We start from the raw sequence: 20,580 nt of genomic DNA on the forward strand, positions 1-20,580 counted from the left end.
AAAATCTCACTGCGTTTCTCTATGCATTTATCATAAGCTTAGATGCTCAAATACGAAGAGGGATAAGCTATTTCACTTGCCTCGAAGCGGAATGCCCCTCAGCCTACCTAAGAATGTTGGTGGACTGTTCCCTAGCCCTTACTCGGCGCAAGACGCTATGTCTACTTTCGAACATGGAACATGGGTGATAAATATGTATACTTCCAACTAACTCTGCTGCTAGCGGAGTAGTATGGGTGCATTCCTCGTGGGTTTCGGGAAGCTGCCTGCTATGGATGTGGCGTTGAAGGGGTGTGAACTCGGCTCGCTCAAGTCGCTCGCGGGGCTAAGAATCCCGAGATATAATCGCTACAAACCCATCTACCTACCTTAACCACCAACAGGCACTACCTTTCTTAGAGCTCGTGGGCCGCTTTTAGCCTTACTATCGATGTCGGGCCGATCCTCCTCTATATCCATCCCGTGTTGCTAACAAGTTCTCCATGTAAAAGAGGAAGTGACTAGGGTACCGGGACCTGTATGATGCCTGAACCAGACATAGACGGACGGTAAAACTAGAAATAGGTAGAGTATTGCCAGTCGCTTGCAGCTTCCCCATCATTAGATTAGTGTCACGCTATGCAGTTAGTTGATCCTCGTCACATTCGTCTCAACAGTAATGGAGGACCCCCTCCGATTTCCAAGCGTGCCCATCTTCACATCTCACTGACTTGAACCGATGACAACAAGGTTCTTCTCGATGTACCCCAATATTAAGGATCTGCCTAGTACTAACTGGTTACCTATGTAGGACCAAGCCGGAGCTGACTGAATTTACACAAAACTTCGAAATGCCAAGGGAGAGATTTACGCTGATAATGACTGCCCCAGAGATGGGGGTTCAGCGATCCTACGACTCGTCACTAGTTAAAAAAATAGCGTATCTTTCGACTCATAAAACCATCTCGATCACACCTCGCCCCTTCATATGCAAGTCCAAGCAGTTGATGGTAGCAAGTACTCCAACATCTCTACCATCCCCTCCAGACACCCCTATGTTCCTACATACCACGCTCCCACCCTCGTGGGGTCAGCAGCTTGTGATGACCCCAAGGCTCTAAGATTAGTGTCTAAGGGATTCCGTGTGATGTAACTAAACTTCACTTTAGGAGTGAACACCAAGTTCATCATTACTCCCTCGTGGCCCTGCAGGGCCAAGGACACGCCATTCATAAACGTCACGTAGTAAAAGCCCCGGAAACTCCGGTCAACCAACTTAAGATTCTCCCTGGTCTAGTCTACTCACACTCGTCCTGCGAATGATGCCGATAACACCCAAGCCAAAATCAGGCTAACAGCTCCTGGGTACGCGTAGCCTCCCCAATGTGCGCTATTAATGACAGCATGGCGTTGACTGCCCAAAACCATGAATTTCTATTGTACAGGACTTGTCGACGGGATAGGTAAGGGTTAGGGTGGTTAGGGGGTATGGTGCCCAACGTTAGCGGATGGATTCTTAGTAACCCCTGAGTGCTACACCGGAAGCCGCGTCTACTCTATTTTGGACCAAGACACAGAAAATTCATCGCGTAGCCCGGCCCTTCCATCCTCTCAAAAAGATATCTAAGGAGTAAGCAACATCCTCCGACCCCTTTACCGTCAAGAGGATGTTAGTAATTCATGCCTGCTCTACCTGGATTATCTGTGTCAAAGTCGAAAGCCGCAAGACAGACGACCAAGGACAAGTTACCACAGCATACCAAGTAAACTGAATTCCAGTTCACGGGGAGTCTTGACTGGAGAACGGTACCTAATTCCTAAAGAGTACAGCAACTACAGCAAACCTCGAGTGGTCTGCCTCTACAGGCATCTATTTCTCAGTACCAACTAAAGACAACGCACTTTCCAAATAGTCCTAGCCAGTTCAATTATACCAAGTGCCACTAGCGAAGCCTCTTTCGACGAAGGTAATTAACTCCATCTCTTCACTTGGGATCACCCACCACATATAAAACCAATATCTCAGTCGCTCAAGGGGCGAAGGAAACTAGACAGACAGAAGCCAAAGACCTCCAAGGAACTTTAACGCTAGTATCGCTAACTCGAGTTAGGTATGAATTGCCTCCTACTAATCCTAAGTTTCTACCGATACACTCAAAGACCGAAAGCTCAGCCGTACGTCCATATTCCAATAGGGGTATGAGAAACGAATACTTAGACAAAGCAATACACGATCTCCCCCGTTCCCTCTTCCCAAGCCTTTTAGAAACCAATATCTTGGTATACAAGAGTAGCAGAAGCACCACCTTCACAACATTGAGTCACTCCTATATTAGTTACTCTCCATCCGTATACCACTTTTGCGTTAGGCTAGCCTGGATTGACACACACGATATAACTACAAGATTGAAACTCATCATGCTATCAGCTACAAAGCCGAACCTTTGGGACTTCATTAGTATTCAGAACTACTTTCATTTTTGTCCACGTCTTATTGCCACCTTATCCCCTTTTATGGATAACATGCCAACTAGCCGGACAATGCTGTCATGTTAACGGGCTCTATGCATAATTCTCCTGAATTGAATGGTCCTTGCTTTGAATCTACGATCACCACAATCACACACACAGCCATCAGTATGGGGACACGAGCAAGAAGTGGGAACATGGCTATATCAAGGTATAAAGGCTATGGACTTAGCTAAGATTATGCTGCTCATATAGCTGCATGTGCACTTGTCCCAGACATCTCAGTGGTCCACGAACCTAGCAGTCAGCACTGACCTCAGCTCTTACCGAATAGGGGCGTGTTCGCTAGAGACGTTGCGCCGTATATCATTGGTTCTGGTGTACCTGTTTACCGGCCTAATAAGCCGCTAACCCCCGTAACTTTCACCTGCTTATTTGTTATAAACAGGCTTAGGTTGAAGTAGACTAGGTATGGGTGATAGTTATCTTGAAGTCAGCTATTGCGGGGCAAGTGATAGGAGTGGTATGCGGATGAAGGATTTTATTAGGGCTTTATTTAGTAGACTTTTTAACCCTCCCCAAACGCAATAGGATGTGTGACCATTATATACCTTAGGTTAGGTCGTTACTATACATTGTAAGTCAGTGGTATAAAACACCTCTGGAAGAGGAAGGATATATCAATTAGACAAGTATCAACGGACTCGACGTATTTAGGACCTCCGTTTGCCCGCTTTACAGAAGTTCTAAGGAACGTGGTACGTATTATATAAGGAATACCATGCAATATTCAACATCTATAAGCTCAAACTTGAGGATGGCCAGGAGCACAACAAAATTCTTAGCTCGCATAGTTGATTATGGTGTCAGATTACTGGATCACTGAGGTATCTGGGATAGAGATTTTAGCTATATGACTAACACAGTCTTTTAACGTTCTTAAGTTAATAGTGAGAAAGATCGTGTTGCGCAGAGTGAAAGACAAGGGTCTAGCAAGGTATTTTTGTGACTATATTGACCAATGCCTCATTCCAAAAATAGGGGGAGGGGTGCCCCCCTTATCTGGACCTGGCATCTATCTACTGCCATACGGTGGAGCCTATTATATTCAGAGATATATATCCATGTAGTTCAACGGGTTTACGTACTAACATCTTGTTCACATAGATGGTGAACTTAAAGGAGAGTTGTGGAGGAAATATATTAGCTCTACGAGGCTAGCATGTCATATTCTAAAACGGGGTTTTTATTGTCTAGATCCCTTAACCTAATTATCACCTGCTATATACGAGCTTATGTAAAGGATCTAATAGAATAACTAAAGTATTGTCATGTGTACCACAGTACTAGGGCTATATGATAACTTGGAAGCTTTGTTTGGTAAATATATGCGGACCACACTTACCTGGCTCTGTAACTACGTCACGTTATAACCTTAGGGAGGATAGGTCGCTGCCCTATACGCCGTCGTGGAATTTATGTATCTGCAAACTAACTCTATAGAATCCTATATGCCATTTTTCTAAACCAACTCCTCGATTAGGGCTTCCTTGGACTCTAGTAGTACAAATAGAATTCCTAGCTCTAGGAATGAAATGTGATATGTGACCTAGTAGAGTGGCTTGAACTTAAGAATAAATGACATCTAACTTAACCAGTAGGATGAAACTGTCTTATTCGAAAGAAACCCAGCACTTTACTCATCATGAATTAATAAATTCAACCGAGTCTTGAGGTTCTTATAAGGACTAGAAGTAGGAGAGTGTCATTACGTGATATGTATACCTCTATTCAACAGAGGCTTACCGTGTAGATACGTAAGTACAAGCACCTATCCTTCAATATCCGATACTGCCCGGCTACGATAGAAGCAGCTTCTTAAACGCATCGTGAAATAGAAATCACCTCTCACAAGTCCTTAAACCCCCGTTTTAGGAAACCCGATATCTCCGGGGCTTCCCTGTGATCCCTCGTAAGGCCTCTCCGGACAATCCCGTTAGCGGCTTGGCCCACCCAATCGCAGTCTGTCTAACCTCCCGAACTCAGTGTCTTCTCGCCGTGATGCCCCGGGGGACCGGGTGTCTTGCTGTTGATTTAAAGTCAAAAGGAGCCGCATCGCGCTTCTCCACACCTTTCTCGTCAATATCAGATCGTCGTCGGTTAGTCCTGAGCCTCAGAACGATGCTCGAACGACTCCGAGCCCACACGACCCGTTTGCCACCCGCTCGCCCGCCCACCGCGTGGAGCCGAGGATGTACCCAAGCTTACCAATGTCTAATCGGAATCGGATCATTTCCCTCTCTGGGCCTCGGATATAAGATAGCAAAAGGCCGTTTTTTTTTATGCTTATGCTTGGCTAATTCGTCGCCCAATTGTGCACCCCACGTGCGAAGTGCGCGTTTTCTCTCGTTCTCTCGTGCTATGCGCTGATGGCGCGGAGGTGTGCACCCTACGTCCGCGGGCAATGACCGCCGCGCCCAATCACAGCAATACGGAGGAGCAGATAGAGCCTAGCGAGTCTGTCACCCCGGCCAACATTCTCTTGTCCAACAAGGGTATGATGCTTTAGGATTCCTAGGGTGTGGAAGTGGGAAGTGGGAAGTGGGATGTGTGCTGACTGCTGAAACTTCACGCACGTTGCGGCATAAATAAAAAGAAGAAGAAAAAGTAAACCGTTATGGCAAGTCTTGGCGATTTCATTACTAGAAACGCATACCAAGAGACTACATGGTATGCTTTACACACTACCTGAGAGTGTGTGTGTGTGTGTGTGTCTGGGTTATCGGTGTATAGACATAGACATGTGGGGGGACACACAAAACCTTGGCGGAACCTTGGGACCATCCTTGAACTATGCTCTGCCTATCTAATAAGGGTCTAAGGGGTGGCTATTGTCTATAAAGGACGCATCCCATTCTCTCGAGGAGCTACTGATCTCTCTCACAATCGTTCTTCTTTCTCTAACACAGACAAACAGCTCCCAGACAAAGCCAGAATCCTAAAGCACTTCATAGCTCCCCGCTAGTTACTCAGACTAAACTCTATCGTCACCATCGACTTAAGGAATATATCTGCTTAGCATTTATACTATCTACGAATACCCCCCACATATTCTACCAACTACTTCTACACTCTATCAACAACCACAGCAAGATGTCTTCCAACACCAACACCATGGCCCAGCAGGTTCGCAACAGCCAGCCCCAGATGTTCCTATCTCTGGCTCCCACGACCTCTGCCTCGTACCCTACTGCTCAGAGCATCAAGCCCGCCCTCCACGCCCGCCGCAGCTCCAGCCAGAGCAGCGTCGGAAGCGTGAACAGCCTGCGCTTCCTGAAGCTGGGTCCCGTCCACTACGGCGAGCACCCCGGCGAGCACAAGGAAGACTTCCACGAGGTCGCCGTCGAGTAAACGGGTCGCTCCCCCCCGGGAAACTTTTCTGTTCCATCACCGTTTCGTTTTTCGCAAACTAGAGAAAATTGGCACATGGCGACATCATGGCTTAGCTTCACGACATGAAAATTTATTACGATCTACATTATAGCGTGCACACCCGATGGAGGGAGGGTTCATTAAGGAGGGTTGCGTCTGGTTCTGATTTCTTCGTTCGTCTTCCGCGGGGCGTTTTGGGATGGGAATTTGCGATGGGATGGGACGGGTTTTGAAGATTAACACGGGATTGGATAGAATATTGCCCAGAGTGCATACTTGGTGTTACGAACCGTACGCACGCACACCTTGATACCTTGATGGGTGCGGATCATAAAAGGGCAGATCCCTTGGCGGTTATTTGCGGCAAATTGATGCCTTATCTCTCTATACTAGCATCGTGTTATGTATGCAGTTGGCGCTTGATATAAAAAAAAATACAGTATTTTCCAAAATCCTAAACAAACCGGTTCGATTTTCACATGTGGGAAAGAAATCATATGTCCGAAAATTCAGTCACCCTTGTTCTCTGCACGAATACGTAGATTCTGGCCAGTCAGGGGATTAGCCAGCTATGTTGCCATGTGCGCTAGACCACGTCCGAGGTATCAGTCGCATTAATCGTATACACATACATGGGTCCCCCCTTTGACGTGTTCTAGCTTTAGCTCTGTACAGAATAGTAGGATGGGGAGGCCGCATATACCATCCACAAGCAGTAAGAGGATGAGTAGGTCGTTCCCCATCGCATATTTTTTCTCCAAAAAACCTCAGTGCAACTCATAATTGGTCCGAGCTGACACATGCTTGCCCGCCTATCCCTTGCTCTTCGAAATAAGCTCAGGGCTTCTAGAGTCTAGACAATCAGACTTGTGATGAAATGTTATTTGATGTATGCTTTTTCATTAGACGCAAGTATCCATCCATACACGACGATGACCGCATTTTCAGGTGGCTGATCTTCCTCCCCTATTACAGAACAATTTGCAAACACCACAGCCAAGCGAAAACTAAGACGGGATTTGAGAGGCTTGGCGGGGGGGGGGGGGAGGGTTACGTGGGTAGGTTAGGTAGGCCAAGGCAATATGTCATAGGTATTATTAGGATACGGAGTTGATATTGTCGATCTAATACCGTATTTCGACGGACCCTTTATCCGCTATCATGGACTGACCCACCGCCGATCTGATATGAATGCCTTAAAACCCTAGCTTTAAAAGCTTGGACAAAAAGCCAAATCGCCCAGGAGTATCACAAGCTTTGTCTCCGTTCTAAAGATAACACTCAAGTTTGAAACTAAATCTACACTACAATCTAATATCCCAAGCTGCCAAGATTGCCGAGCGACGCTTGGCGGGAATGTTTTGTTTTACATAGCATTAGCTACTCGCTGCGACGTCTCTTGTTTCTTTTCCTTTCCGAAAGGCCGAGGAAACGGGGCGAAACGTTTCAACCGTTAAGATAGCCCGTTTCTATATACATGAGGATATCCTTACTATTGTTAGTAGTGTATACACTACGCTGCATAGTATAGCGTATTATATCTTAGTAAATATAGATACCGCACAGTGTAATAAAACATGTCATAAGAGGCTAAGATATAATAGCCCACCGACTTTCGAAACCACAAAAACAGTATACAGATAGTTACTACGTACAAACGGGCTTATCAATCCGGCAATCCAAACACATGTGTTTTATTCAATCTTCATACAGCTACGACACATGTGCATACGCTAATTTTTATGTATGTAGGCTGTACAATTAATGCCGGCATGATCCCTACCATGGCAAGCGCAAGGTTAAAACGGGCTGGACTTGTCCCGTCTCGCTACCTTATCCACGGTCTTGGTGCTCGCCTTATCCTCTTCCCTTCCCACCCCTCCACCCCTCCATCCCCCCGCGTCGACGCGCTTTGCCACACTGCCAATTTACACTACCTACTACTACTACAACCACACGCACATACACGCATACATTAGGGTTTGATGACGGTACTAGCAGCAGCAGAGGCAAATGTGACGAGCAAGTCAAAGGACCTCCGGTCCAATTGCAACAAATGCGTCTATCCCCCCCTTTCTGCCCCTTCCTCTCCTTCTCGAGAAGAGGTATCCAATCGAGCCCCAAGTCACACCTACACCCACCTACACTATTGCTTATCTTGCACGTTTTCCTCGGCTGCCTACCGAGCGGCTTGGAGAGGTCTTACCCTGCACGTGCGCAACTGATGAGATGGGGGAGAGCAAAGGGGGCGATGCGTGCGGGTGGTGCAACTCTAGGGCGAGATCGCGTCGAGACCTGTCTAGGCTGCACTCTGTCTTACGATAGATCGATTGATTGAATCGCACATACGTAATTGTTGGAAGGAAATGGTAGCCTACTGGTGCGTTTCTTCTGACACGAGCTCATATTGTAGGTCCCTTGCGTTTGTCGCCTTGGGGATTTTGCCTTCACTAAGCTTATTCAGTTCTTTCACCATGAGCACATGATGAGCGGCACCTATTATATTATCTATCCCTCTTATTGATGATATACACTACTATACGGACAACCACCTTAAGTCCGGGTATATACGCCCACGTATGTAATATGAGACCGGGGATCTATGTACTCACCAATCTATTCAATGAGACCCTGCGGGATTTATATGAAATGCTGTAAGATGAGCGCAGTGCAGGGTAACATGAACTTAATCAGCCCTTGCTTGTAGCGAATGAGAACGTGACGATCCCAACGCTTCGCTTTTTTCTCTCTGTAAGTGCAATTCTGTTAAGTTGGGGGAGTTCTACACTACATAGGTTTTCGATCCCGTCGCGCGGGGCAATGATGAAATGAAAGACAAATAGGACAAATAGGTTATGTATGTAGTATATCACCAGATGATGCTAGTTATATGTACCAATGTATAGACGCAGCTAGCTAGCTTAAACCCGCGCTCGTGTGACTACGTTAGCTCTACGAGAGATGGAGGAATGCAATTCCAAGACAGGTATGGTAACTCGTCCCCTACATATATACATTTAGGTAGCGCAGAGGCGTAGAGGGACATGACGTAGGACTTCCTGATTATTAATAGAGCGTTATTGGCAGGCATTCCCCGGACCCCAAATCTAATATAATCTAATAAAATCTAATAAAAGCACGCTTTAACGCTACTAGCGATAAGCATTAGGTATTTTGTATTTGTAACTAACATCTTGAATAGATATCTAATCTGCACATCGATGTTTGCCATCCGCTGAAGATATCAAGAAATGATATCGGTAAGGTACGTTGATGTGCAATGCGGATGGCTTATTACGCCCCCCTTGATTAAACGTATCTCTAAGCCCTTCTTGGCATACGCAAACACCATCTTAACAGAAAAGCCCGTATTACCATGCTCGGAGATTCTGTTGAGATGCCTAGACGGTTGTGTTACGTGTCCCCGCAACAGGGCGAAATAAAGTAAATGGTCTAGAATATGGTGCGAGAGACAACAACACATCTTGCCATGTACTATGTAAGCACGGGGTAAGAACGTGGACGCCCACCGCGGCTGGCATGCCGATGGAACTACCGCAGCGGCAAGACAGGCTGGCGGCAGGAGGCTTTCTCTCGGCGGGGCGGAGTCCGCGATACACCGCTCGAGGAGCAATGTGCCAAGTTGATACCAAGAATACCAAGAGTACACAAGACGGGTTTATGCAAGTCGCACAAACTTTGGTGGGTGTAGCTTGTCTCGATTCGTCTGTATCTACTCTGATAATCCGAGTATCTGTAGGTAGAATAGATGCTTTAGGTATGATTAGACCTTAGTATCCATCGACTGTCTTCCCCCGAGCGTGACATATCTAGCTAGCCCGGGTCGCTTGCGGTCGATACGTAGGAGAGCTGGCAAGCATCTAGGCTTCGAGGTAGGTGAGACTTGGCGCGGTGGTGTGCCGGGGCAAGCTGAAGTCATGTTTCACAGATACTGAGCGCGGGTGATCGACAGGGCCTTGCTCTAGTTTCTACCAAGGGAGTGCCGACACTAGAGAGTAGCTTGGCGAGCTTGGCTGCATGTTCTATCTGCGCTGAATCTACTTGGCAAATTTGAAAAAATTGTAGTTTTGCACTGTTTCCTGATCATATATTGTTGACCATATTAGGTTGCAGAAAAGTCCGAAGTGTAACCTGCAATAGCCATAGCGATGTGTGTGCCGTTGGTCCACGGATGACTGAAGACAGAGTTCAAAAGTCAATAGGGGCTTAGCTATAATGGCCAAGCATTCACTAAGAGACATAGATGATGGAATAGCACCGATAAGGGGTATATTTCTCGGTTATAGTTGGTGTAAATAGACCTTATAATTCCTGGTGGGTGCTTAACAAGCGCACTAATTTGACTTGACCTAGCGTCTGTTGGCTGGCGACCTCTCGGCTGGAACTTAGTAATGCCACTGGATTTAGAGATGGGTTGTCGACTTACGCGGAAATATTCCGATTTATTTAAGCCAAGCAGTAGTAAAGCATCTGTCCCACGGATGTTTCAAATTGCTCGCCCCGCATAGTCGAGGCCATCTCAATAGGTTCGTTCACCAACTCTCACGATCTTCTGACCGACACCATACATCTCGGCCATAGCTCTCCAATTTAGTGAAACCCAATCAGGGCCGTTCCTCAGAATGGCTAGACCTTGGTCATCGATCGATTCAGCATCTGATTTAATATCCATTCTGATATCTGTCTTGATCGATGAACTTGTCTTCCGGTGAAACGGGCAGAAGACGGTGAGATGAACCTTCCAGGCCAATAACTCGACTTTTTCCAAATAAGGGTCGGCTAGAAGCCTCAGCAATGCTTGGAAAGGGGGCCGTTGTACCATATCGGGGTCAGGCATTCTATTTGGACCACGCCAACTTGGTGGTCCCATACGTAATCTGAGCTCTCGCAAGCTTCCACTAAGAACCATATCAGAGAGAGCGGGCCCTAAGACACGCTCAAACTCTCCACCTACCCTTGTAAGGTGAAGGGTCAAGCTGCGCACCCGTCTCCGGGCATCCTGTCCCTCTTCGCTGAGAAATCCTCCCCGACTGGTGAGATGTACGGGTAGCCGGTGACTCTGCGCGTTCAAAGTGAAGCGGTTTTGAGAGTAGAAGATGGCAGATGCTTCTTGGTACATCTGCATATTGACGAGGAATACGTCTAGGAAATATGCGGAACCAGAGACCGATGCCGATGGGGCGAAGAGAGTTGTGTTATGAAGTATAATGGGGAAGTCTGAAACGAGGAGGTGAGAGAGAATAGCATCTCTCAACTCAGGTGGGAGGTCGAGGAAGCGGAAGGTCTTGCTCGCCGCCGCCATCGTTTTAGTCGGTCCTGAAGCTGACTCTTATGTAGATGATGTTGACGTTGGTATTCATCAAACCAGGGGGGGTATTTCCAAAGAATCACCACGTATATGTTTAACTCTTGCTAGAGTTCTTGTTAGGGTGTTAAATCTTCGATATTAATAGTGAGATCCATTCGTTATTTCTTTGTTAACTGTAAAAGTATTGTGATCGTTGATCATTAGATGATTTGAAGGTCTACGGTTTCGTGACCCTCGGTAATTCATCGAGTGGGAAGATGCCACCGGAACGAATAAACGTTACCAAGACAAAGGAAGGTTATCTTGAATTAGCTTCCAATTTGTGGTAACTATTAAAGATTCAAGACAGGTTAAGCGTAGTTAAGTCTTTGTAAGATTGCTAACAATAGGTATGAATTTCGAAGTGAACTAGGGACGAGGTTCACCAAGTACCGTAACCGGTCCTGGAAACATGACGATGTTACAGTTGCATCATTAGGCCTTTGCCCATTGAGTACGCGGTTAAGATGTTGATTAGGTTAGGTAGTTATAGCATATCTGGGGGTTATTCAAGATACGCGTGCATGGAATGTAGGATCTGAGGATATAGGTTTATGTGAATATGCATATACTCCATAATGTACTATCTTATCTAGATCCCGGCTGCTAGCTTCATGCAGGTTGCACCGTAGCTTAGGCCTTGTAGCGCGCTTGAGCTTCAACTTTCCCATCAACCATTTCTATTACCACTGTTTTTATAACGTTTGCGCCTTGCCAACGCTACTCCCCTTAGCATCGCGTCTGAAATGAGGAAAAAGGGTCGAGGATGCAGTGCTATACGGAGCTGACGCCGCCTACGGCTGTCACACATTCCTTATGTCTCCCGTTTATCACGGCGCAGAGCAATAATCTTGTTGTCGCAAGAGCATCTCTCCTTCAAATCTTCACGACCAAATCAGTATCTGCCGAACTCGACAAGGCCCAGAATTCCCAATTGCAATCTTCTAGATTAGCTGACCACTACGATTCCCGAAGTAATGACGATGATGGCCTCGAAGCCTCCTTTCTTGGCGGCGATTCCGTCCTAGTCAGGTCTGACCGTTCGAACTATACGAAATTGGTGCTCGTTGCCGAGTTCCCGCTGGCTGGAACTATCACTGGACTTGCGCGCATAAAGACCGATACAACTGCGTCGGGCGGAGAAGCCCTCTTGTTGGCATTCAAGGATGCGAAGCTTAGCATGGTCGAGTGGGATCCAGAGAAGAATTCGATAAATACCACCTCGATACACTACTATGAACAAGAGGATCTTCAAGGAAGTCCATGGGCTGCACCTCTGAGCCACTATGTCAATTTCCTAGCAGCAGACCCGGGTAGCCGGTGTGCTGCTCTGAAGTTTGGGGCGCGGAGTCTTGCTATCATCCAATTCAAAGTTCAAGAAGAAGATATAGATATGGAGGACTGGGACGAAGACTTGGATGGGCCACGCCCAGTAAAGGAACTTTCCACTACGCTCCCAAATGGAACTAGCAGCAATGAAGAGACACCATATTCAACCTCATTTGTCCTTCGACTGCCAAATCTTGATCCTAGCCTCATCCACCCTGTGCATCTTGCCTTCCTTCACGAGTATAGAGAACCAACGTTTGGCATACTGTCCTCGACTTCGTCCCCATCTTTAGTCCTCGGTCGAAAAGATCAGTTATCATACATGGTGTTCACCTTGGATATCCAGCAAAAGGCCTCCACAACCATTCTGTCAGTGACAGGCCTCCCACAAGATTTATTTCGGGTAATCGCACTCCCTGTGCCGGTTGGTGGTGCTCTTCTAGTCGGTACGAACGAGCTTATACATATCGACCAATCTGGAAAGTCACATGGCGTGGGCGTCAACCCATTCGCAAAGCATACTACCTCTTTTAGTTTGGTCGACCAAACCGAGCTTGGACTAAAGCTGGAGGGCTGTGAAATTGAGGCATTATCTGCTGAAAATGGAGAATTTTTAATGGTCCTTAGTGACGGTCGTATGGCGGTTATCACGTTTAGAGTCGACGGTAGAATCGTATCGGGACTAAGCCTTCGATTAATCGCTCCAGAGGCCGGTGGTGCTATCATACCAACTGGTGTTACGACATTGAGCAAACTAAACAAGGCCTGTATATTTGCAGGCAGCGATGGTGCTGACTCGTTAGTTATCGGTTGGACACGTAAACAGGCACAGGCTGGAAGAAAAAAGTCTCGTCTACACGACCCTTCTCTAGACCTTGACTTAGATGACGAAGACATGGAGGATCTAGAAGATGACGATGATTTGTATGGCGACGATTCCGCACCGGCTAGACAGTCATCGAATTCTGCTGGTACGCCAGGCGGCAAGTCTGGCGAGCTCGTCTTTCGTATACACGATCGGCTTGTCAGCATCGCGCCTATTAGGGATTTCGCACTTGGACAGGCGGTATCATCTAATGAGGAAGAGCAGAATAATCAGAATGGTGTTACCAGCGATCTCAGCTTTGTCGGCGTCTGTGGCCGAGGCAATGCTGGCTCGGTTGCTATAATCAATAGAGAAATACAACCGAAAGTCATTGGACGTTTTGAGTTCCCAGAAGCAAGGGGATTTTGGACTATGGCCGCGCAGAAACCAATACCAAAGTCATTACAGGGTGACAAGGGAGCTACGTCCATGGGTGCTGAATACGAGACTTCCGTCCAGTATGACCGTTTCATGATTGTGCCCAAGGTGGATTTGGATGGATATGAGACTTCGGATGTGTATGTTTTGACGGGTGCCGGATTCGAAGCGTTGACCGGAACGGAGTTTGACCCAGCCGCTGGCTTTACTATCGAAGCCGGTACTATGGGTAATCATATGAGAATCATTCAAGTTCTTAAGACTGCTATCCACTGCTACGACGGAGGTATGGACGTCTCCTATCTCGAATTGAACAACTACTAATACGGAGACAGACTTCGGGCTTACTCAAATCCTGCCAATGCTCGACGAAGAGACAGGTGCAGAACCCAGGGTGGATTGTGCTAGCATAGCCGATCCTTTTATATTCCTAGTTCGAGACGATGCAAGCGCATTCATTGCGAAGATAGATAAGAACTTGGAGCTTGAAGAACTTGAAAAGGAAGACACAGCCCTTAACTCGACAAAATGGGCAACTGGTTGTTTATACGAAGATAGATCCGGCGTATTCTCTGGAGCCCAGACGGATAAGGGCGCAAAATCAGATGAAAATATAGTCATGTTCTTACTCAGCAAGACTGGTGCCCTACATGTATGTGTTGTGTCAAGATTCCCGATTTTGTTGCTAATATCTCTAGGCGTATGCATTGCCCGATCTCTCCAAACCTATATATGTTGCAGAAGGCTTGCCCTTTGTGCCACCACTCCTTTCGGCAAACTACGCCGCTAGACGAGGAACCGCTAAGGAAATCATCAAGGAGATATTGGTCGCTGACCTTGGAGACATGACTTCCTCGTACCCGTACTTGATTGTGAGTTTGCACAATTCTCCAATGCATGGTTCAACATTGCTTATTATGTCTAGGTTCGCCATGATAATGACGACGTGACGATATATCAACCCTTCCGTACACCTTCGGCTACTACGCAGGAGCTTTCTACAACGCTTCACTTTCAAAAATTACCTAACCCTATCTTAGCAGAAGATCCAGTTGTGCCAGCAGATGATGAGGATGACGAAATAAGAAAGGCACCTCCGATGAGACGATGTGACAACATTGCCGGATATAAAACTGTTTTCCTCCCCGGCAGCTCTCCGAGTTTTATTCTTAGATCATCAAAGACTTTACCTAAGGTCCTGAGGTTACGGGGCGATGGAGTTCGAGGAATGAGCCCGTTCCATACTGAGGGCTGTGAGCGAGGCTTCATCTATGCAGACTCGAAGGGCGTTGCGCGTGTTTCTCAGATTCCGGTTCGCAACAGAACCTATGCCGAGATAGGCCTGGCCCTCAAGAAAGTACCTTTAGAAGCCGACATGCACTCTATCTCATATCACCCTCCGTCAGGTACCTTCGTCGTTGGTTGCGATACCTTGGAACCATTTGAACTACCAAAAGAAGATGACTACCACAAAGAGTGGCAACATGAGAAAGATCTTGCTTTTAAGCCTATGGTTGAACGAGGTCAGGTCAAACTAATAAATCCTAGCAGCTGGACCGTTGTTGACACTATCGAGATGGAGCCATGCGAGACAGTAATGTGTATCGAAACGCTCAATCTAGAAGTCTCAGAGTCTACGAATGAGCGAAAGCACCTTATTACCATCGGCACGGCTATATCCCGCGGCGAGGATCTTCCCATCAGGGGCAGAGTTCTCGTGTACGATGTAGTGACAGTCATTCCAGAGCCAGGAAAGCCCGAAACAAACAAGAAATTAAAATTTGTAGCAAAGGAAGACATCCCTCGTGGTGCGGTCACGGCCATCTCTGAGATAGGGACTCAGGGTCTGATGCTGGTTGCCCAAGGGCAGAAGTGTATGGTGCGCGGTCTAAAGGAGGACGGCACCCTTCTGCCTGTTGCATTCATGGACATGAGCTGCTACGTAACCGCGGTTCGCGAACTTAAAGGGACCGGTCTCTGCCTCATGGCCGACGCGGTCAAGGGAGTTTGGTTTACGGGCTACACGGAAGAGCCTTATAGGATGGTGCTCTTTGGAAAGAGTTCTACTAGGCTAGAAGTGTTAACGGTAGACTTCTTACCAGATGGGGAGGAACTTCTCATTGTGGCCTGTGATTCTGATGGCGGCATTCATATTCTCCAGTTTGATCCTGATCGTAGGTCTTCCCCTCATATCCCTCTAACCGTGCCATAGGCCAGAGCTAACAACGTAACCAGATCCCAAGTCCCTACAAGGTCATTTGCTCCTCCACCGCACCACATTCTCCACCGGCGCGCACCCTCCTACGCGTAGCATGTTACTCCCACGCACACTCCCATCAGACTCGGACTATCTCTCTCAACACGTCAATGGCACCTCGGCCGACGACGACTATTCTTCCCCGGCACCACCCTCTATCCTCCTCCTCGCCTCCCCCACCGGCGCCTTAGCAACCCTAGCGCCTCTCTCCGAGCCCCAGTACCGCCGCCTGTCTCTCCTAACCGGCCAGGTCCTCTCCTCCCTACCGCACTATGCCGGCCTCAACCCAAAGGACTACCGCGCTCCCACTTCCACGGGCGTAGTGGGTCGTCTACCACCCGGCGTCGATGCGGGTATGGGCCGCAGCGTCGTAGATGGTGCCCTGCTCACACGCTGGAACGAACTCCCTGTCGGTCGTCGCGCCGAGATCGCGGGACGTGTTGGATTCGCAGGCGTTGATGAGGTGAGAGATGTGTTGAGGGAAGTATTGGGCGCGAGTGGATTGGGATATCTTTGAGTAATTGGACTGACTATTGGCTGTGTGTAATAATACTACGGACCTATTCACTTTACCATTAGATAGACTTCGTCGCAGAAGTTCTGGGCGGCGGTGTTGCAGTTGTCTATCAGGTAGCTATCAAGTTGGCTTAGAATCAATCAGCTTTACAATCTTTGTACAAATAGGAGATGAATCAATTCATTTGACGCAGGACTAAACCAGATTGTATGGCTTGAATGATTTGGTTGTCTGCGAGGTGTTCCCCTTCACGTTTGCATTAGAAATAGGTAGCTTTTGAATTGTTCCTGTTGAAGGGTTTGTATAATTCAAACGTCCTTCTCCATTGAACTCATTCTGCTAGTTAGCCCTCGTCCTAACCCGCGTGCATATCTGCCAAATCGGAATCATTCCGCATCTCTGCCTTGCTATGCCTAAGGAAAAAACAAACCAAACAAGCCAAGCCAACTCTATAGTCCGCCGTTCATATTCCCTGAGGCCCCAGATGCCAGTACCAGTGAAATCCAGACGCGACGTTTCCGTAGTCCCCCCTTAAAACAACCCAAAATGCCGCAGTGGCAAACTAACCACCGCCAGTTAGTTACTCCTTCGAGCCTTGTCCCTATCTGTGTCTTCACGTTGTCCGTGATGCATGCAGATGACGACGAGTACTGGTAAATAAACACCTTCTTATCCAGCCCTCTTGCAGCGGTTTAGAGCCGCAAATTCAACCCCGAGGTGTGACCATCTCGTAACTTTCCCTATTCCCTTTCCATCCCTCTCGATCCATGTCTTGCGCATGTGCAAGATCAATCACTGGACTCTTTCATATGGATGAGGGGGAGTTCCGTTCCTTGTGAATAAACCAAACGCAAGAGAAAATCATTCCCGGCGTAGTGCCAATCCTATATGGTAACGCCTCGAGAAATCAAATCGATGACATAAGAAATCCTTCCGATCGCAGGCCAATCTGTGAATATCGGTGTAACTCATATCGGCGACAGCCCTAAACCAAATGATCAAACTAGGATAGAGAGCATCTAGATGTCGTCGTGCTTGCGTCGAATGCTACCAATACGGCGCTTAATGCCGTCGCTAAGTCGCTTCCCTTTGGAACTACTAGACGGACCTGCCGATTCCAGACTAGTACTTCGTGGTCGGACAACAGTGACGTTGCCGCCCTTGCCGGCCATTGCAGTGCTGCGGCCCGTGGGCTGCATCTCGAAGGTGTTAGGTTGACCGAGCGATTTGCGTTGTAGATGCTTCTTGCGCTTGAGGTCTTCCTCGATGCTGTATGCGGGTTCGCCCTTACCCTTTAGGTCATTTGGGTGGTACTTCTATTGGCATGTTGTTAGCAGGGTTGACTGGTTTTGTCTGAGGAGTGTCTGGAAAGAGGAAGGACTTACAATGTGATCCCATCGCTTGTATGGGCCACCTGGAGCGTCTTCCTCACGCATGAGATCGGCGCCCTCTTCGTAGTGCATGACGCGACCGCTGTAGTCTAGCTCACCGGGCGGAATTGTCGCAGTGCCCTGTAGAGGGACATGGCGTTCTAGGGAATCGACGATATGCTCACGGGGGGTGGCTTTGAGAGCTTCCATGTTGCCATACTTCACGGCTTCCACGGGAGCGTATCTCTTATCGCGGTTTCGGGCGGCAAGCGTGGCGTCGTAAGGGCCGTCATGGTGGTAGATTCCGCCGAATCCGGTAGTGTCGAGAGCATCGACAGTGTCTGCACCTGTGCGGTTCTTCTTGCGAAGATGAGGGGCACGGTCGGCGGCCTTTGTGGCTCGCTTGATTGCTTCGAGAGGTCGCTCAGACATCTTCTTCAAATAAGCACGAGTGCGAGAGAAGGCGGTTCGGACACGGAGCTTGAACTTTTTGATAGTGAAGTGTTGTAGCTTAGGCTTAAGCTTCGGACTTGGGGTCTCTGTCTCTGAACTGAGGTTGTTTGAGGTTGAAGAAGAGTCCTTGGGGTCTGTGGGTGTACTATCTTTCTTAGTAGATTTAATAGTATTTCTTCTTGAAACCTGAGTCTTTTTTGAGGTAGCTTTTGTAGTAGAAGGGTGAGTAGATTGTTTGGGTGCAACTCTTGGTGCGGTAGCAAATTGCTGATAAGGTTCACGTTCAAATTGCAAACCAAAAACCTCGTAACTAGGCTGATATAAATTTGAAGGATTAGTAAAAAGCTCTTATGCCAAGTCAGAGTCCGGATCCTGCAACACGCGCGTTCAAGACATGACTATGATGTAACCGGCGAGAGCCGAACAGATACATCCAACCTTCCAAAGTACATCCAAAGCCTATCTCCCGCTCTTGCATGGAACCATACCCCTGCTCGACCCACTCGTCGATGCTAGCGTAAGATATGACGTATGTGACAGGGGTAGCTCAAGGTAACATCAAAAACGGTTGGCAATCACGATCGGCAAGAACGACGACTTGCTGTTGAAGTCGTACAATAACTCCAGTATAAATGCTCGTGTCAATATGTCACCCTTCGGCAGTATATATCACGGATAAATAGTATATCAACGTGGTATAGGTAGCACATGTGTTTGAGACAATTCACATGGGTGATTGTTTGGTTCACAAGATCGCGACACAGTATAGCGGACACAATATAGCAGATAGAGTATAACAGACAAAGCATCGCATCACATCACATATACACGAAGAATCAAGTGTATTTTTATATGGCAGAGATTTTGTAGGGGGAGGGGATACACTCAGTTATACTTACCCACGAAGAATGGTCACCCATGGCGCCGACTGATACAGAAAGGTATATCTGAAGAGAATATTGTTGATAGAGGTGAATAAATCGTCTTGATGTTGCCAAGGCAAGGGGAGTGTTGAGTATAGTAAAATCGCCGACCGGAAAAAAATGAACTGTGATGTTTTTAGGAAAAGGTAACTTGGTTGTGGGACGGCGAAAGAAATTTGGATGTTGTGGGATCTAGGGTCAAGAGTTGGAAGGGGGTGAAAGAAGGCAGGCGCCGATATGAATGATAAGAAGGAGCGAAGTAGGGGCGCCATATCGCTGTAATTGAATTAACACCTGCTACTGAACTCTCTCAAATTCTCTTAGGGCAACTACGGCTATGGTAAGTAACCTTATTTCTTTGAAGACGCTATTACAAAAGAAGTAACCCTCCAATCCTTAATTCTTGATTACTTCTAGGAACAATACTGGATGACTAAAGCATTGAAAATTTGTCCTCCTATCATAACTCCTTAGTTAGGATATTGTGACCTATGGATATCTTCAAGGTTAATCAGCGCATGGTTTCCCAAACCATATTTAGCTATACCTTATATATTATTTTGACCTTCATATACTAGGTATTTCTGCTAATATAAGTACTGTCTTTCTCTCTATATCCTTTCTACTTGTCAGGGGCAGCCCTTGGTAATATATACCACTACAGAGTGACAGGTAGCTAGCTGGTAAATAGCCAGTATATATTATATATTGACGAGATCTTAACAGCTACTCCTCTTGAATATCAAGGACACCAAGATTCCCTTATATACAAAATAGCAAATGACTAGCTGGTAGATAGCTTTAGCCTAAAACTTAAGACCCTTATCACGTCATACGCCTATCGCAATACTAGTCATCTGACACTACTTTACAAGGTAGGCAAAACCCATCATTATTCTACTAAGGAACTTTTTAGAGCCACTCCTGTCCTATATACTGCTGTGTTGTGCTGTTACCAAATCTTAATTAACTTTCTAGGAATAGTTTAGATTAGATAGAATTATACTTTTGCTTTTCATCAAGAATCTCTACTACAAGTTTCTCTCACTTCGAAGAAACAGTGGACAATGCTATAATTATGATTAATGAATAAGAAATATTTCAACCCACACATGATCTATGGTGTATCTCAGGGGTCTTTACATTTCACAAATACTTTCTAGTAATTAACCATAAACATAAGCAAAGTTGAATTATAATAAACATACTGTTATTGTGTATCGTTAAATGAAAAATATTC

General features: G+C 46.9%; 5 protein-coding genes across 5 annotated transcripts; 2 read left to right on the plus strand and 3 right to left on the minus strand.

Moving 5' to 3' along the window:
- The first annotated feature begins 5,390 nt into the window (after positions 1-5,390).
- On the plus strand, positions 5,391-6,343 carry F4817DRAFT_329100 (uncharacterized protein). Its single transcript, XM_049302231.1, has one exon. The coding sequence runs from the start codon at positions 5,602-5,604 to the stop codon at positions 5,857-5,859; it is 258 nt and encodes an 85-aa protein (XP_049161641.1). The 5' UTR covers positions 5,391-5,601; the 3' UTR covers positions 5,860-6,343.
- A 3,906-nt stretch (positions 6,344-10,249) lies between these two features.
- F4817DRAFT_298611 (uncharacterized protein) lies at positions 10,250-11,791 on the minus strand. The gene is made up of 2 exons (XM_049299765.1): positions 10,328-11,791; positions 10,250-10,264 (listed from the first exon to the last, which is right to left on the minus strand). Exon 1 carries the CDS (start codon positions 11,201-11,203, stop codon positions 10,421-10,423), a length of 783 nt encoding a protein of 260 aa, XP_049161642.1. The 5' UTR covers positions 11,204-11,791; the 3' UTR covers positions 10,250-10,264; positions 10,328-10,420.
- A 77-nt stretch (positions 11,792-11,868) lies between these two features.
- On the plus strand, positions 11,869-17,106 carry F4817DRAFT_298650 (CPSF A subunit region-domain-containing protein). The gene is made up of 5 exons (XM_049299766.1): positions 11,869-14,106; positions 14,156-14,472; positions 14,519-14,692; positions 14,746-15,994; positions 16,056-17,106. The coding sequence occupies exons 1-5, from the start codon at positions 12,015-12,017 to the stop codon at positions 16,592-16,594; spliced, it is 4,371 nt and encodes a 1,456-aa protein (XP_049161643.1). The 5' UTR covers positions 11,869-12,014; the 3' UTR covers positions 16,595-17,106.
- F4817DRAFT_298653 (uncharacterized protein) lies at positions 17,104-18,832 on the minus strand. The gene is made up of 2 exons (XM_049299767.1): positions 17,980-18,832; positions 17,104-17,910 (listed from the first exon to the last, which is right to left on the minus strand). The coding sequence occupies exons 1-2, from the start codon at positions 18,394-18,396 to the stop codon at positions 17,614-17,616; spliced, it is 714 nt and encodes a 237-aa protein (XP_049161644.1). The 5' UTR covers positions 18,397-18,832; the 3' UTR covers positions 17,104-17,613.
- A 194-nt stretch (positions 18,833-19,026) lies between these two features.
- Positions 19,027-19,638, minus strand: F4817DRAFT_329110 (uncharacterized protein). Its single transcript, XM_049302232.1, has one exon. The coding sequence runs from the start codon at positions 19,610-19,612 to the stop codon at positions 19,313-19,315; it is 300 nt and encodes a 99-aa protein (XP_049161645.1). The 5' UTR covers positions 19,613-19,638; the 3' UTR covers positions 19,027-19,312.
- Positions 19,639-20,580: the final 942 nt, after the last annotated feature.

This window comes from Daldinia loculata (assembly GCF_022478755.1).
Source record: "Daldinia loculata strain CBS 113971 unplaced genomic scaffold F4817scaffold_9, whole genome shotgun sequence".
Classification (NCBI taxonomy): domain Eukaryota; kingdom Fungi; phylum Ascomycota; class Sordariomycetes; order Xylariales; family Hypoxylaceae; genus Daldinia; species Daldinia loculata.

Bases quoted from the DNA above. Each gene is read 5' to 3' on its own strand.
- F4817DRAFT_329100 (XM_049302231.1), top strand. From the start codon at position 5,602: ATGTCTTCCAACACCAACACCATGGCCCAGCAGGTTCGCAACAGCCAG.
- F4817DRAFT_298611 (XM_049299765.1), bottom strand. From the start codon at position 11,203: ATGGCGGCGGCGAGCAAGACCTTCCGCTTCCTCGACCTCCCACCTGAG.
- F4817DRAFT_298650 (XM_049299766.1), top strand. From the start codon at position 12,015: ATGCAGTGCTATACGGAGCTGACGCCGCCTACGGCTGTCACACATTCC. The intron at 14,107-14,155 runs GTATGGACGTCT...ATACGGAGACAG, and splicing joins TATCCACTGCTACGACGGAG to ACTTCGGGCTTACTCAAATC. The intron at 14,693-14,745 runs GTGAGTTTGCAC...TATTATGTCTAG, and splicing joins CCTCGTACCCGTACTTGATT to GTTCGCCATGATAATGACGA.
- F4817DRAFT_298653 (XM_049299767.1), bottom strand. From the start codon at position 18,396: ATGTCTGAGCGACCTCTCGAAGCAATCAAGCGAGCCACAAAGGCCGCC. The intron at 17,911-17,979 runs GTAAGTCCTTCC...ACATGCCAATAG, and splicing joins ACAAGCGATGGGATCACATT to AAGTACCACCCAAATGACCT.
- F4817DRAFT_329110 (XM_049302232.1), bottom strand. From the start codon at position 19,612: ATGGCGCCCCTACTTCGCTCCTTCTTATCATTCATATCGGCGCCTGCC.